Below are 13,725 nucleotides of genomic sequence, written 5' to 3' on the forward strand. Positions count from 1 at the left end.
TTTTTTTTTGAGACGGGGTCTCGCTCTGTCGCCCAGGCTGGAGTGCAATGGTGCAATCTTAGCTCACTGCAACTTCCACCTCCTGGGTTCAAGCGATGCTCCTGCCTCAGTTTCCCTAGTAGCTGGGGTTACAGGCACGCATCACAACGCCCGGCTAATTTGTTATGTTTTTAGTAGAGACGCGGTTTCACCATGTTGGCCAGGCTAGCCTCGAACATCTGATCTCGAGTGATCCGCCTGCCTCGGCCTCCCAAAGTGCTGGGATTACAGGCGTGACCCCTGTTCCTGGCCTCTTCCCTTAATTTGCCAGCGTGCCTAAGAGTGGCTCCCTGGCATCCTTGGGGCAGTCAGCTTGTGTTTGTGTGAAGAACATTCAATCTCAGCATATGTGATGGCCTTTCAGCGAGGGGTTACTTCCTAGGTCTCAGTTGTCCCATCCTTGGCAGGGAGGGCAAGGGGCTTCCAGGGCGACTCCCGGCTCCTCCCACCATGACACCCGCAGTCTATGATGTGCGGCTTGTTGCCTGGAGTGACGAGACCCCCACACTGTTCCCTGTGGCTGCCATAACAAGTTACTACAGATTGGGTGGCTTAAAGCAACAGAAATTCCACCAAAAATGTTCAAACTAATTAATAAATTTGGCGAAGTTGCAGCATACTAAATCAACATACAAAAATCAGTAGCGCTTCTAAATATACTAACAACAGTCTGGAAAATAAATCAAGAAAACAATCACATTTACAATAGCTACAAAAAAATTAAACAATTAGAAATAAATTTAACGGGCCAGGTGCGGTGGCTCACACCTGTAATCCCAGCACTTTGGGAGGCTGAGGTGGGCAGGCTACCCTGTCCCACCAAGGAAAACAATGACAGCGTTTTTTGTAAATGTAAAATTGAACTTTTGCGCAAACACCAGGATTTAGGTAAACCTGTGTCCACCACTGTAAACTTCACAGTTTCCGAAACTTTTTTTTTTTTTTTTGAGACTGAGTCTTGCTCTGTTGCCCAGGCTGGAGTGTAGTTGTGTGATCTCGGCTCACTGCAACCTCTGTCTCCCAGGTTCAAGAGATTCTCCTGCCTTAGCCTCCTGAGTAGCTGGGACTACAGGCACCAGCACCAAGCCCAGCTAATTTTTGTATTTTTAATAGAAACAGGGTTTCTCCATGTTGGCCAGGCTAGTGTCGAACTCCTGATCTCAGGTAATCTGCCCACCTTGGCCTCCCAAAATGCTGGGTTTACAGGCGTGAGGCAGTGCACCTGGCATGACACTTAAAAACTTTTCTGGCAGGGTGCGGAGGCTCAGGCTTGTAGTCCCAGCACTTTGGGAGACTGAGGTGGAAGGATCCCTTGAGGACAGAGGACAGGAGTTTGAGACCAGCCTGGTATGACTCTGTCTCTACAAAAACATATTTTTTTTTAAATAAAGCTTTTTTCCTGGGCCAGGCATGGTTGCTCATGCCTGTAATCCCAGCACTTTGGAAAACCAAGGCGGGCAGATCAGAGGTCAGGAGTGTGAGACCAGCCTGGCCAATGTGGTGAAACCTTGTCTCTACTAAACACACAAAATTAGCCAGGCGTGGTGGCATGCACCTGTAGTCCCGGCTACGCAGGGGGCTGAAGCAGGAGAACTGCTTGAACCTGGGAGGTGGAGGTTGCAGTGAGCTAAGATCGTGCCACTGCATTCTAGCCTGAGCAACAAAGTGGGACTCCATCTCAAATAAATAAATAACAAAAAACCATTTTTCCTGATGAAATTGATGGTGATATTAATGAATGTGACTTTTTTTGAGGTAAAGTATCGCTCTGTTGCCCAGGCTAGAGTGCAGTTGTGATAAGCTGTTTTTTGTCAGCTTAAACTGACTCTCTCTTTCTTAGCTTAATGCTGTTCAGGCTTCTTGTTAGCTTCTTGAGCCGGACAGACTCCATCTTAGCTTCTTCATTGTAGTTATTCCCCTCTTTAAGTATGTAACTGTAGTATGTACCTGGGGTAGGCTGACACTGGGCACATCCAGGAGTACATTTGCTGATAAGAGGCCAAGTTAAGTGGCACCAGCAGAGCCTGGGACTGCAGGTGCCGTCAAGTACCCAGAGGCCCCGCATCTATAAGGTGTATGTCTTTTTATGACAGCTCTAGCCCTTGCACCTGGCACTGTTTTATTTCGCAGGTACTCCTTTACCTTTTAACTTTTTGCTTACACTGCTTCTGTGAAAAAATTGCTTCAGCTAGGTTCCCCACTCCCTTTTCAAACCAGGGTATAAGAAACCCCTAACTCTTCGGGGCCGAGAGAATTTTGGGTGTTAGCCACCTCTCGGTTGCTGGCTAAAATAAGGAACCCATGGCCGGGCGCGGTGGCTCACGCCTGTAATCCCAGCACTTTGGGAGGCCGAGGCGGGCAGATCATGAGGTCAAGAGATCGAGACCATCCTGGCCAACATGGTGAATCCCTGTCTCTACTGAAAAATACAAAAATTAGCTGGGCCTGATGTCACGCACCTGTAGTCCCAGCTACTTGGGAAGCTGAGGCAGGAGAGTTGCTTGAACCTGGGAGGCAGAGATTGCAGTGAGCTGAGATCGTGCCACTGCACTCCAGCCTGGCAATAGAGCGAGACTCCGTCTCAAAAAAAAAAAAAAAAGGACTCACAATTCAATCTCAGAGTGTGGTGCATTCCTTGACTTGCTCAGGTAATAACACAGTAGCACAATCTTGGCTCATTGCAACCTCTGCCTCCCTGGCCTCAAGTGATCCTCCCACCTCAGCCTCCCACCTTAGTTGGGATGACAGGTGTGAGTCATCATGTCCAGCCTCTCTAATGAGTTTATTTTTACGTTTAAATAAAATTAATAAGTAAATCTTTTAGGCCAGGCATGGTAGCTCATGCCTATAATTCCAGCACTTTGGGAGGGTGAGGTGGGTGAATCACAAGGTCAAGAGATCAAGACCATCCTGGGCAACATGGTGAAACTCTGTCTCTACTAAAAATACAAAAATTAGCTGGGTGTGGTGGTGCATGCTTATAATCCCAGCTACTCAGGAGGCTGAGGCAGGAGAAAAAATAAGCTCTTGACCTGCTACTGTTTTATTAAGAAATATAAATAGGCTGGGCACGGTGGCTCATGCCTGTAATTCCAACCCTTTGGGAGGCTGAAGTGGGCAGATCACCTCAGGTCTGGAGTTCAAGACCAGCCTGACCAATATGGAGAATCCCTGTCTCTACTAAAAATACAAAATTAGGCTGGGCACGGTGGCTCATGCCTGTAATCCCAGCACTTTGGGAGGCCAAGGTGGACGGATCACGAGATCAAGAGATCGAGACCATCCTGGCCAACATGGTGAGATCGTGCCACTGCACTCCAGCCTGGGTGACAAAGTGAGACTCCATCTCAAAAACAAATAAATAAATAAACAGAAGAGAGAAAATGAAAACACATGAATTTGGAGGCATAATATTGCTAAGAAAGCAATACTACCAAAGTGATCTACAGATTTGGTGCAATGTCTCTCAAAATCCAAATGGCATTTTTTGGGGCCAGTGCGGTGGCTCATGCCTGTAATCTCAGTATTTTGGGAGACCGAGTGGGGCAGATCAGTTGAAGTCAGGAGTTTGAAATCAGCCTGGCTAACATGATGAAACCCCATCTCTACTAAAAATACTAATTTAGCTGGGGGTGGTGGTGCACACCTGTAATCCCACTTACTCCAGAGACTGAGGCAGGAGAATTGCTTGAACCCAGGAGTTGGAAGGCTGAGGCAAGAGAATCACTTGAACCTGGGAGGCGAAGGTTGCAGTGAGCCAAGATTATGCCACTGCACTCCACCCTGCGTGGAAAAAAAAAAAACTCTCTCAAAAAAAAAAAAAAAAAAAAAAAAAAAAGAAGAACCACACAAATGGCAACTTTTTGGGAAATACAAAAACATAATCCTAAAATTGCTATGGAAATTTAAGGGAACCCAAATGGCCATAACAATCTCGATGACTAAGATAAAATAATTAACATAAAAAGAAAAAATATATAAAAGAAAAAAATAATTAAAACGCAAACAAGAATAACAAAGGCTCGGCATGGTGGCTCATACTTGTAATCCTAGCACTTTGGGAGGCTGAGCCAGGTGGATCACCCGAGGTCAGGAGTTCAAGACCAGTCTTGCCAACATGGTGAAACCCCATCTCTACTATAATACAAAAAAATTAGTCAGACATGATGGCAGGTGCCTGTAATCCCAGCTACTTGGGCGGCTGAGATGGGAGAATCACTTGAACCTGGGAGACAGTAGTTGCAATGAGCTGAGATTGTGCCACTGCATTCCAGCCTGGGTAGCTGAGCAACACTCCATCTCAAAAAAAGAGAACAAAGTTGGAGGACTCACTTGTTAATTTAAAAACTCATGACAAAGCTACAATTATCGAAACAGTGTGGCATTGGCTTAAGGATAGACACAGAGACCAATGGAGTAAAATAGAGAGCCCAGAAACAAACACTTGCATATATGGTCAAATGATTTTCAACAAGGGTGCCAGAACCATTCAATGGTGGAAAGAATAATCTTTTCAACAAATGGGGCTGGACACAGTGGCTCACACCTGTAATCCCAGCACTTTGGGAGGCAAAGGTGGGCAGATCACCTGAGGTCATGTGTGTTGGAAATAAGAGCTCGGAGTCACAAAGAAAATGAGCACTCAAATAAAGGATTTCTCAGCAAGGCAAATTTACTTCTGCAGAAGGGTGCTGCTCACTCTTCTGGCCACTGCAAGAGCACACTGAACAAAGGAGGGAAGGGACTTTTATCCCTAAGGCAGTCAGTCCCTGCTACTGTATCTGGTCCCCACTGGCTGGAGTTGGACAGCATAATCTAAGCTGATCCCAACTGGCTACTTCAAATGGAGCAGGGGTGGGGTTGAGTGCTGTGTGATTTTGGCCTGATTCCCTAACCTCTCTGAACCTCATTTTGTACATCGGTAAGATGGGGATGATAACATCCACCCCGCCCGCTTCACAAGGCTGCTGTGAGGATTGGATGAGGAATGTAGGGAACTATTTTGTCCACCATGGAGCTCAAATCTAAGGTATTGATTAGGAAAAAGATTTTGTTGTTGCTGCTGGTTTTTGCTACCTCCTTTTCTCCCCATTTTTTGGCACAAAGAATATGAAAGAAGTTTTCTATCCCCTTCTCCCTGTCCAAACAGTATTCTTTTTTCATGGTCAGTGTACAACCTAACAGGAAAAGGAACACTGTGTCAAGTTAATTGTCACGACCCCAGTTGCGATGTGGTGGAGAGGGTGGGGCATCTTGCTGGGTCTTTCGTGATGTTCCTGATTTCTCTGCACCTGTAGCATAACTGAGAACTCTGCCTTGGTGCTGAGCAGTGCTTTCTTTGGGATTCCTGGGTCACTCAGTTCAGGTGTTGGAGATCTTGCCTCCAAATTATGATCATTGCTATACTTCTCATCCGTCTTTCTCATTTTGCTAGTGTTCTATCACCCACCACCTTTTTTTTTTTTTTTTTTTTTTTGAGACAGTCTCACTTTATTGCCCAGGCTGGAGTGCAATGTTATGATCTCGGCTCACTGCAACCTCCACCTCTGTGTTCAAGCAATTCTTCTGCCTCAGCCTCCTTAGTAGCTGGGATTACAGGCTCCTGCCACCATGCCTGGCTAATTTTTGTATTTTAGTAGAGGTTGGGTTTCAACAGGTTGGCCAGGCTCTGGTCTCAAACTCCTGATCTCAAGTGATACGCCCACCTCAGCCTCCCAGTGTGCTGGGAATTATAGGCGTGAGCCAACGTGCCCAGCCTCCCCCACCTCTTTATGAAGAAAATTTAGTATTTCCCTGCATCTTGCAATGCCCTATGGATTCTTACAGCTTCCTGGGGAGCTACTTAGCATCTCCAACTCTACAGCACCTGAGGGGTTATCTTCTTGCAGCCAGGGGATGTTTCATTTCTGTTTGTTTGTTTTGAGACAGTCTTGCTCTGTCACCCAGGCTGGAGTACAGTGGTGGGCTCTTGGCTCACTGCAACCTCCACCTCCGGAGTTCAAGCAATTTTCCTGTCTCAGCCTCCTGAGTAGCTGGGATTTCATGCATGTGGCACCATGCCCGGCTTAATTCTTGTATTTTTAGTAGAGATGGGGTTTTGCCATGTTGGCCAGGCTGGTCTCGAACTCCTGACTTCAGGTGATCCACCAGCCTCTACTTCCCTAAGTGCTGGGTTTACAGGCATGAGCCATGGCACCCAGCCTTATTTCTGGTCTCTCTTCCTGCTTTTCCCCCTGGGTGGGCCACATGGCTGGAATCATCTCACCAGCCAGGGCCTCTGCCCATTGTTCTCATGCAACTGGAGAGCTGCTATTCCTGTCCATTAAGTGTGGGATCCCCTACAATCCGCAGTTCCCAATTCTCCCCTCCACATACATGGAAGCCAGACACCCCAGTCTCATGTTGTTTAAGAAATCAGGGCTTGCTCTGTTGCCAGGCTAGAGTGTAGTGGTGCAACTAGAGCTCACTGCAGCCTCAAACTCCTGGTTCAAGGGATTGTCCTGCCTCAGCCTCCTGAGTACCTGGGACCACAGATGCAGGGCAACACATCTTGCTAAATTTTTAAAATTTTTGTAGCAAGAAGCTCTTGCTACGTTGCCCAGGTCGTCTTGAACTCCTGGCCTCAAGTGATCCTTCTGTGGCCTGTCAAAGTGCTGGGATTACAGGAGTGACCACTGTGCCCAGCCATCTCACTGTTTTTTTTTTTTTTTTTTTTTGAGACGGAGTTTCGCTCTTGTTACCCAGGCTGGAGTGCAATGGTGCGATCTCGGCTTACTGCAACCTCCGCCTCCTGGGTTCAGGCAATTCCCCTGCCTCAGCCTCCTGAGTAGCTGGGACCACAAGCACGCGCCACCATGCCCAGCTAATTTTTTGTATTTTTAGTAGAGACGGGGTTTCACCATGCTGACCAGGATGGTCTCGATCTCTTGACCTCGTGATCCACCCGCCTCGGCCTCCCAAAGTGCTGGGATTACAGGCGTGAGCCACCGCGCCCGGCCTGGTTTTGTTTTTGAGACGGTCCTGCTCTTCTCACCCAGGCTGGAGTGCAATGGCACGATCTCGGCTCACTGCAACTTCTGCCTCCTGGGTTCAAGTGATTCTTCTGCCTCAGCCTCCGGAGTAGCTGGGATTACAGGTGCCTACCACCATGCCAGGCTAATTTTTGTATTTTTAGTAGAGACAGGATTTTGCCATGTTGGCCAGGCTGGTCACCAACTCCTGGTCTTGTGATTTGCCGGCTTTGGCCTCCCAAAGTGCTGGGATTACAGGCATGAGCCACAGCGCCTGGCCATGCCCAGCTAAGTTTTATGTCTTTAGTAGAGACAAGGTTTCACCATGTTGGCCAGGCTGGTCTCAGACTCCTGACCTTAAGTGAGTCACTGTGCTGGCTAACATATTCTTGTAAGAATTTTTTCTCCTTGTCAAGTATTGCCAAATTATTTTCCAAGAAGCATCATTTTATAGTACCAAGAGTCTATTTTTCCAGAAGATACTTTAAAAATTTTCTTCGACAAGTTCAAGTGGTTTTATTTTTATTTTTTGCATTTTACTAGTCCTTGCCTGTGTATTTTCCTCCCTATGCGAAGGAAACCTCCCTGCGCAGCCTATGTGGTCCTTCAACCAAATAGTGTCTTAGTCGCTGCATCTATCAGAGACTGAGCTTCTCATCAAGTCAGTTCTACATAGGCCAGCTGCAGTGGCTCACGCCTGTCATCCCAGCACTTTGGGAGGCTGAAGTGAGCAGATCACCTGAGGTCAGGAGTTCCAGACCAGCCTGGCCAACATGGTGAAATCCCGTCTCTACTAAAAATACAGGAATTAGCCAGGTGTGGTGGCACACACCTGTAATCCCACATGAAAAACTTGTATACCCAAATGTTCACAGCAGCACTATCCACAATAGTAAGTGGTGGAAGCCACCCAAGTGTCCATGGATATATGAATAAGGATAGGAAAAACGTGGTCATTCCATACACTGGACTATCACTCAACCATAAAAAGAACACAGCACGGATACATGTCACCATGTGGACATGCCTTGAAAACATCATGCTGAGTGAAAGAAGCCAGACACAAAAGGTCCCACATTACATGATCCAATTTACAGGACACGTGCAGAGAGGTAAATCCACAGAGACAGAGGTAGATGAATAGTTGTTCAGGGCTTGGCAGGGAGTGGTCAGGGGCCGATGGCTAAAGAGGACAGGGTGGCTTTTTTTTTTTGAGACAGAGTCTTGCTCTTGTTGCCCAGGCTGGAGTGCAGTGGCATGATCTCCACTCCCCACAACCTGTGCCTCCCGGGTTCAAGTGATTCTCCTGCCTCAGCCTCCCAAGTAGCTGGGATTGCAGGCACCCGCCACCACGCCTGGCTAATTTTTTGTATTTTTTTTTTTTCCAGTAGAGATAGGGTTTCACTATGTTGGTCAGGCTAGTCCTGAACTCCTGACCTCAGGTGATCCACCCACCTTGGCTTTCCGAAGGGCTGGGATTACAGGTGTGAGCCACCACACCTGGCCAGGTTTCTTCTAGAGGAGATGAAAAGGCTCCAAAATGGACTCTGGGCTGGGCATGGTGGCTCACATCTGTAATCTCAGCACTTTGGGAGGCCGAGGTGGGTGGATCTCCTGAGGTCAGGAGTTTGAGACCAGCCTGGCCAACACGGTGAAACCCCGTTTCTACTAAAACAACAGAAAATAGCCAGGTGTGGTTGTGTGCCTGTAACCCCAGCTACTTGGGACACGATAGTAGCCGGCCAGTTGCAGAGGAAGCTGTGCTGTAAGTTTCCAGGGTGGGCGGCGACCTCCAATTGATGACCTGATCCCAAACCGACACATGGTGGGTGCCCTGACTGCTGTCTCCACTGCTATGCTCTTCCTAGGATGGAGGCTGGGGTGTCAGATGCACCTCCCCTCCTCTGTCCCAACCCAGGGCCCCAGCTCCCCTCCCCTGGCCTCACTCTGCAGAGGAGCCTCTGCTAAGCCTCCTACCTTATCTCTTATTCAGCCTTTGCCCACTCGGGCCCTTCCATCCTTTTCTGAGACCAAGAAGTGGGAGCAGGAGAAAAGGAAGGGGCCAGCTCCACCGCTGGCCTTGCAGTATGGAGCTGACTGGTCCACTGGGCCATGCCAGGCCTGAGGCTCCTTTGTGGTCAGGCAGTGGGAAACATGGGGCCAGCCCTCGAATCCACTTTACAGAGAATGCTGAGGTGGTGGCAGGAGGGTGCCCGTGGAGCCACGCTGTTGGGGAGTCCGATGGCACTCTGGGAGGCCCCGTCTGGGGCAGGGGAGACACCTCCATCCTCAGGCCTCCCTGGAAAGAAGCACCAGGCACATAGCCAAGCACAAAAGACGCCTTTATTGGTGCCCAGATCTAAAGGGCAGGATGGGCTAGTGTGGAAATGATGATGAATGGAAATGATGACGGTGCTTCCCCTTTTCCTGAGTCAGCCTCTTCCTCTGACTCACAGCCCGGGGCAGGGGAACGGTCTTGATCTGGGTTGTGTCCCCTTCCTGGGCCAATCATGGAGGCAGTAGTGGGAGTACTGGGGAGGGGTTTGGTTGGCATCGGGGGACCCGGAGTCCTCAACACAGCACCCCACGAACCCCAGGGGCAGTCCCCCAAACCTATGCCTGGCCCTGCGGGGTCAGCTAAGGCACGGTGGCAGGGTCCTGTCCTGCTGGAAGCCAGAGCAGTCCTGGGGACCTGGCCCTCTCAGTACACAGCTACTTCTTCCGCCGGGTGGTCCGAGAATGGCTGCTGCAGGGGCTGGGGGCAGGGGTGGCTGGTTCGGAGGTAGCTCCAGGGTCTTTCTCCAGGGCTGGCCTGCGCTTCTCCCCGATGGCTAGTGCCGCGGGGGAGGACCGGAGAGACCAGCGTGCTAGCAGGGCCTGCACAACTCTGACAGCGCCCACGGCCCCGAGGAGCCCCCAGAGCAGGGCAGGGGCCTCCAGGGGAGAGAGCTGAGTCCGTGTCCAGTGGAGGGCCTGGGCCAGGGTGCTGTTGGCGCCACGGGCCCGGGGTGGGCTCTTGTCCTGTGGGAGTGAGGTAGAGGAAGCGCTCACTGGGTTCACCCCAGCAGGCTGGGGTCACCCCTGCCACCTCTTCAGCCTGGGTGACACCCCCTTACCTGCAGCCCAAATTGCCTGAGCAGCATCTCCAGCGTTGGGTCCCCCAGGGATACGGGTGGGAAGAACTCCTCCACCCACTGGCGCCGCCACCACTGGCTGCAGCAGGACCCGATGTTCAGAGCCTGGCGGCACCCCAGGCTCCCACACCCCACCCGGCACCCCGGCCTTACCCGTGCTCCCCAGGTTGGGAGAACCAGTACTTGTAGCGCTGGGCTCGGATGTAGGTGGGCGGCTGCTTGTGGAAGGGATACCCGGCCACTTGGCTCTGGACGAGGCGGATCACTGTGGGGAGAGGGGTCAACATGGCCCCCTGCCGTGCCCTCCCTGCCCCCTTGTCTCCCTCCCCTCCCTACCCCTCCCTGCCTCGCTGCGAACCTGGCTCCTTGCCCTGCAGCAGGCGCAGGACCAGGCTTGTGAACCACGGGCTGTGTGTGTGCGGGCCCAGGGCTGCAAACCACATTTGCCAGTCCAGGCGAGGCTGGTGGGGCACCACGACTGGGGGTGGCCGGCTCAGGTTCCCAGGCTTGTACATGAACTCAATCTCCTGCCAGGCAGGCCGGGGTCAGCTGGGCAGCTGATGTGGACCCCCCCCACCCAGCCTGGGAGGGCTCACCGTCCAGTGGTGGCCATCATAGCTGCCCTCCAGCACCACCTCGGGCCGCCCACCAAGCCCGGTCATACGGCGGAAGAGGCCGTAGGAGTTGGCCAGCTGCAGGTGCTCCACGGTGCCAAACAGGCGGTGGGCCCCAGTCCAAAGGCGCCCGTGGGTCCCCGGTTCCACGTAGGAGTACGGCACCTGGAGGCAGGTAGGTGGTCATCAGAGCTGCCCTGCCCCCGGCCCCCCCCCCGCCCCCAAAGTGCTACCCACCAGGCTGATCAGGAACAAGGCCACGGTGGCAGTACCCACGAGAGACAGTTGGACTGCAGCACTGAGCTTCCGCAGCCAGCCCCGCACCTGGGTCCACCTGTGGGCAGGGACCCAAGGACGTCAGGCCCAGCCTGCACACCTGTGCCCCTCCCTGATTTCTGGGCCATGTACCTCCAGAGGGCACTCAGCAGCTCCCAGGCCAGGGAGGCTACACCCAGCCACACGGTGGGCAGCGTCAGTGTCTTCAGCCACTGAGAGAACTGGTGGAAGGTGAAAGCTGGGGAGGAGTGGGGTGTGAGAACTGGTCCGCCCCTGCCCTCTGGCCCGCCCCAGCTGACACTCACTGGTTCTGGAGTGGACGGCGCGCTGCTGCCAGTCAACCTCCAGGCCAAAGTAGTGCACGGTGCCATAGGCCAGAAACCCGTAGATGGTCAGTTCCAGCAGCAGCGACAGTGTGGCCAGCAGGACCTTGGGCCGGGCTGTGGGGCCGGATAGTCATGGGTCAGCAGGGGTCCCCAGCCAAGGGACTGGGGTGCAGCTAGAGTGCCACCCACTCCTCTGGGAGGCGGGGCTGGGGAGAGCAGGCCCAGGCCGGCCGACACACACACGTGGCTGTCTTCTTGCGGCTGCTGTGGCCAGGCTCTGCAGCCAGGTGCTGGTCATCCAGAAGGGCAGTGGTGAGCACCAGCGTCATCAGGTTGAAGAAGTTGTAGTTGCCGGTGATGATTATCAGCACCTGCAGCAGCACCTGGGGGCAGCCAGGCTCTCAGTGCTCCCGGACACTGACGCCCTGCCCCATGCCACAGCCCCACCTTGGCAGGCACACACCTCCACCCTGCGGGGTGCCTCTCTCTGCTACAACGCCTTCCCAACAGCGGTCGCCACCTGTCCCTGAGGGCCACACTGTCCCTAACAGGGCACACTGAGCAGCGCTGAAGGCCAAGCCCTGTCCTGGCTCTGACAGCTTCGGCCCCCACCCACCTGCAAGTAGAAGGCGGCCAAGCGCAGGCGTCGAATGGGGGCGAAGAACAGGGGCGGCACAGCAATCTCGATGAGGAAGGTGGCCACCACGCTGAGTTTGTGCAGCCAGACGGGCAGGTGATGTGCGAACCAGGCGGCGGGTGTGGGCAGGCACTGGGTCTCGTAGTGGTAGGTGAGGGCTGCAGGTAAGGGTGGGAGTCAGGGCTGGCAGAGCCCCCAGACCGCCCCAGGTCCAGCCCGGGCCCCTCACCAGTGAGCCCCCACCACGCCGGGCAGCGGCTGGTCAGCTTGACCACGCCTGAGGCGAACATGAGGCGGAACAGCAGCCAGCGCACCAGCCAGAAGGGGAGGCCTTCATGGGGCAGGGCCCCTGCCCGCCCGCCCTGGGGGGCCTGCTTGCGGTGGGAGGCTGGCCTCAGTGGGGCCACCAGCACTGCCAGGAAGCCAGTTTCCAGCAGCAGGGAGTCCCTATGGGGAGAGGAAATAGGATCAAGAGCCCCTCCCCAGGCAGCGGCTTCCCTCAAAGGGTCCTCCCAGGAGAGGGAGAGCGCCCCACCCCCACCCAGCCTCCTGCTGCCCCAGACCCAGCGGTCACTCACCACTGGAAATAAAGGAACACCTGGCCCACCTGCAAAGAAAGAAGCTGTCAGGGAGTGGGTGTGTCTGTGGACTCAGGTAAGGCAGAGATGGGGTGGGTGGCATAGGGGGTGGAGTGAGCTGGTGACAGGGGTCCCACTTGCCTGGCAGGCTGACAAGTAGGCAGCCCAAAGCAGCAGGTAGACGGCGGGGTGGCGCAGTGGGCTCAGCAGCAGGGCCCCCAGGGCCAGCAGTGCACCCAGCAGGCTCAGCAGTTCCAGGCCCTGGGCCGTGTCCAGCCCCAGTCTTGGCGCTTCCCACAGCAGTGTCGGGGTCTCCCACAGCTGCTGCCAGCGCCCCTTGCCCTGTGGCCGCAGCGTCCTCCTTGCAGGCAGGATGCCCTCGGGACCGTACAGGCCTGTGGGAAGGGACGTCACGGCCAGGCCCTGGACACCCCTTGCAGGCTAGACTCCCTGAGTCAGGGCCTGCGGACACCCCAGCCTAGGTCAGGGCCTGCACATACCTCCACCCCAGGTCAGGGTTCACAGTCCCTCTAGACCCCGTCCCCGCCCCCCCACCCGACCCTTCAGCACCTGTCCAAAGCCCGCCCAGGGCTAGAGGCCTGCCCAAGTAGCAGGGTCAGGGCCTCCTGCTCGGCAGAGCTCACTGTCCTCTTCCAGGTCTCAGCCCCACCAGGTCTGGGAGGAAGCCTCTCTCCCACCTCCCTCCGAATTCTGTCCCCTACCCCAGGTCAGAGTCCAGAGCCTTACGGGAAACGGATCACTGCACATCGTCCCGCCCCCGCAGCGGCCTGCAGGACACGAACCGCCGCCCCTAACCCCAGTCAAGGCCTGGACCTCACTCCCAACCCCAGACAGCGTGAGTGCCGGGGACTGAGCGGACGTGGGGTCCCGGGCCGAGGCTGGGGGTGTCCCACCCTGGGTGCCTTCACCTGGGATCTGCGTGTAGAGGGAAGCGAAGGCGAACATGAAGACGGCCGCCACACCCTGGAGGAAGAGCTGCCGCGGGAGCCGAGAGCCCGCCATGTCCGCTACGCGGCCCGCTGAAGCTGCGCCCGCCCGCCCGCGGCAGCTCCAGGACCCGCCCAGCCCGGCCAGGCTCCGCCTCCTCACC

The 13,725-nt window shown here is 54.1% G+C and overlaps 1 protein-coding gene across 1 annotated transcript; it reads right to left on the reverse strand.

Annotated features, from left to right (window-relative positions):
* Positions 1 to 9,370: 9,370 nt before the first annotated feature.
* Positions 9,371 to 13,684, reverse strand: LMF2 (lipase maturation factor 2). Its single transcript, XM_032266238.1, has 14 exons — positions 13,544 to 13,684; positions 12,756 to 13,009; positions 12,615 to 12,643; positions 12,266 to 12,483; positions 12,016 to 12,194; positions 11,641 to 11,782; positions 11,379 to 11,513; positions 11,206 to 11,311; positions 11,035 to 11,131; positions 10,780 to 10,962; positions 10,542 to 10,710; positions 10,337 to 10,448; positions 10,166 to 10,262; positions 9,371 to 10,070 (listed from the first exon to the last, which is right to left on the reverse strand). The coding sequence occupies exons 1-14, from the start codon at positions 13,635 to 13,637 to the stop codon at positions 9,762 to 9,764; spliced, it is 2,124 nt and encodes a 707-aa protein (XP_032122129.1). The 5' UTR covers positions 13,638 to 13,684; the 3' UTR covers positions 9,371 to 9,761.
* Positions 13,685 to 13,725: the final 41 nt, after the last annotated feature.

This window comes from Sapajus apella, unplaced genomic scaffold (genome assembly GCF_009761245.1).
Source record: "Sapajus apella isolate SASKATOON/1434 unplaced genomic scaffold, GSC_monkey_1.0 scaffold156, whole genome shotgun sequence".
Classification (NCBI taxonomy): Eukaryota; Metazoa; Chordata; class Mammalia; order Primates; family Cebidae; genus Sapajus; species Sapajus apella.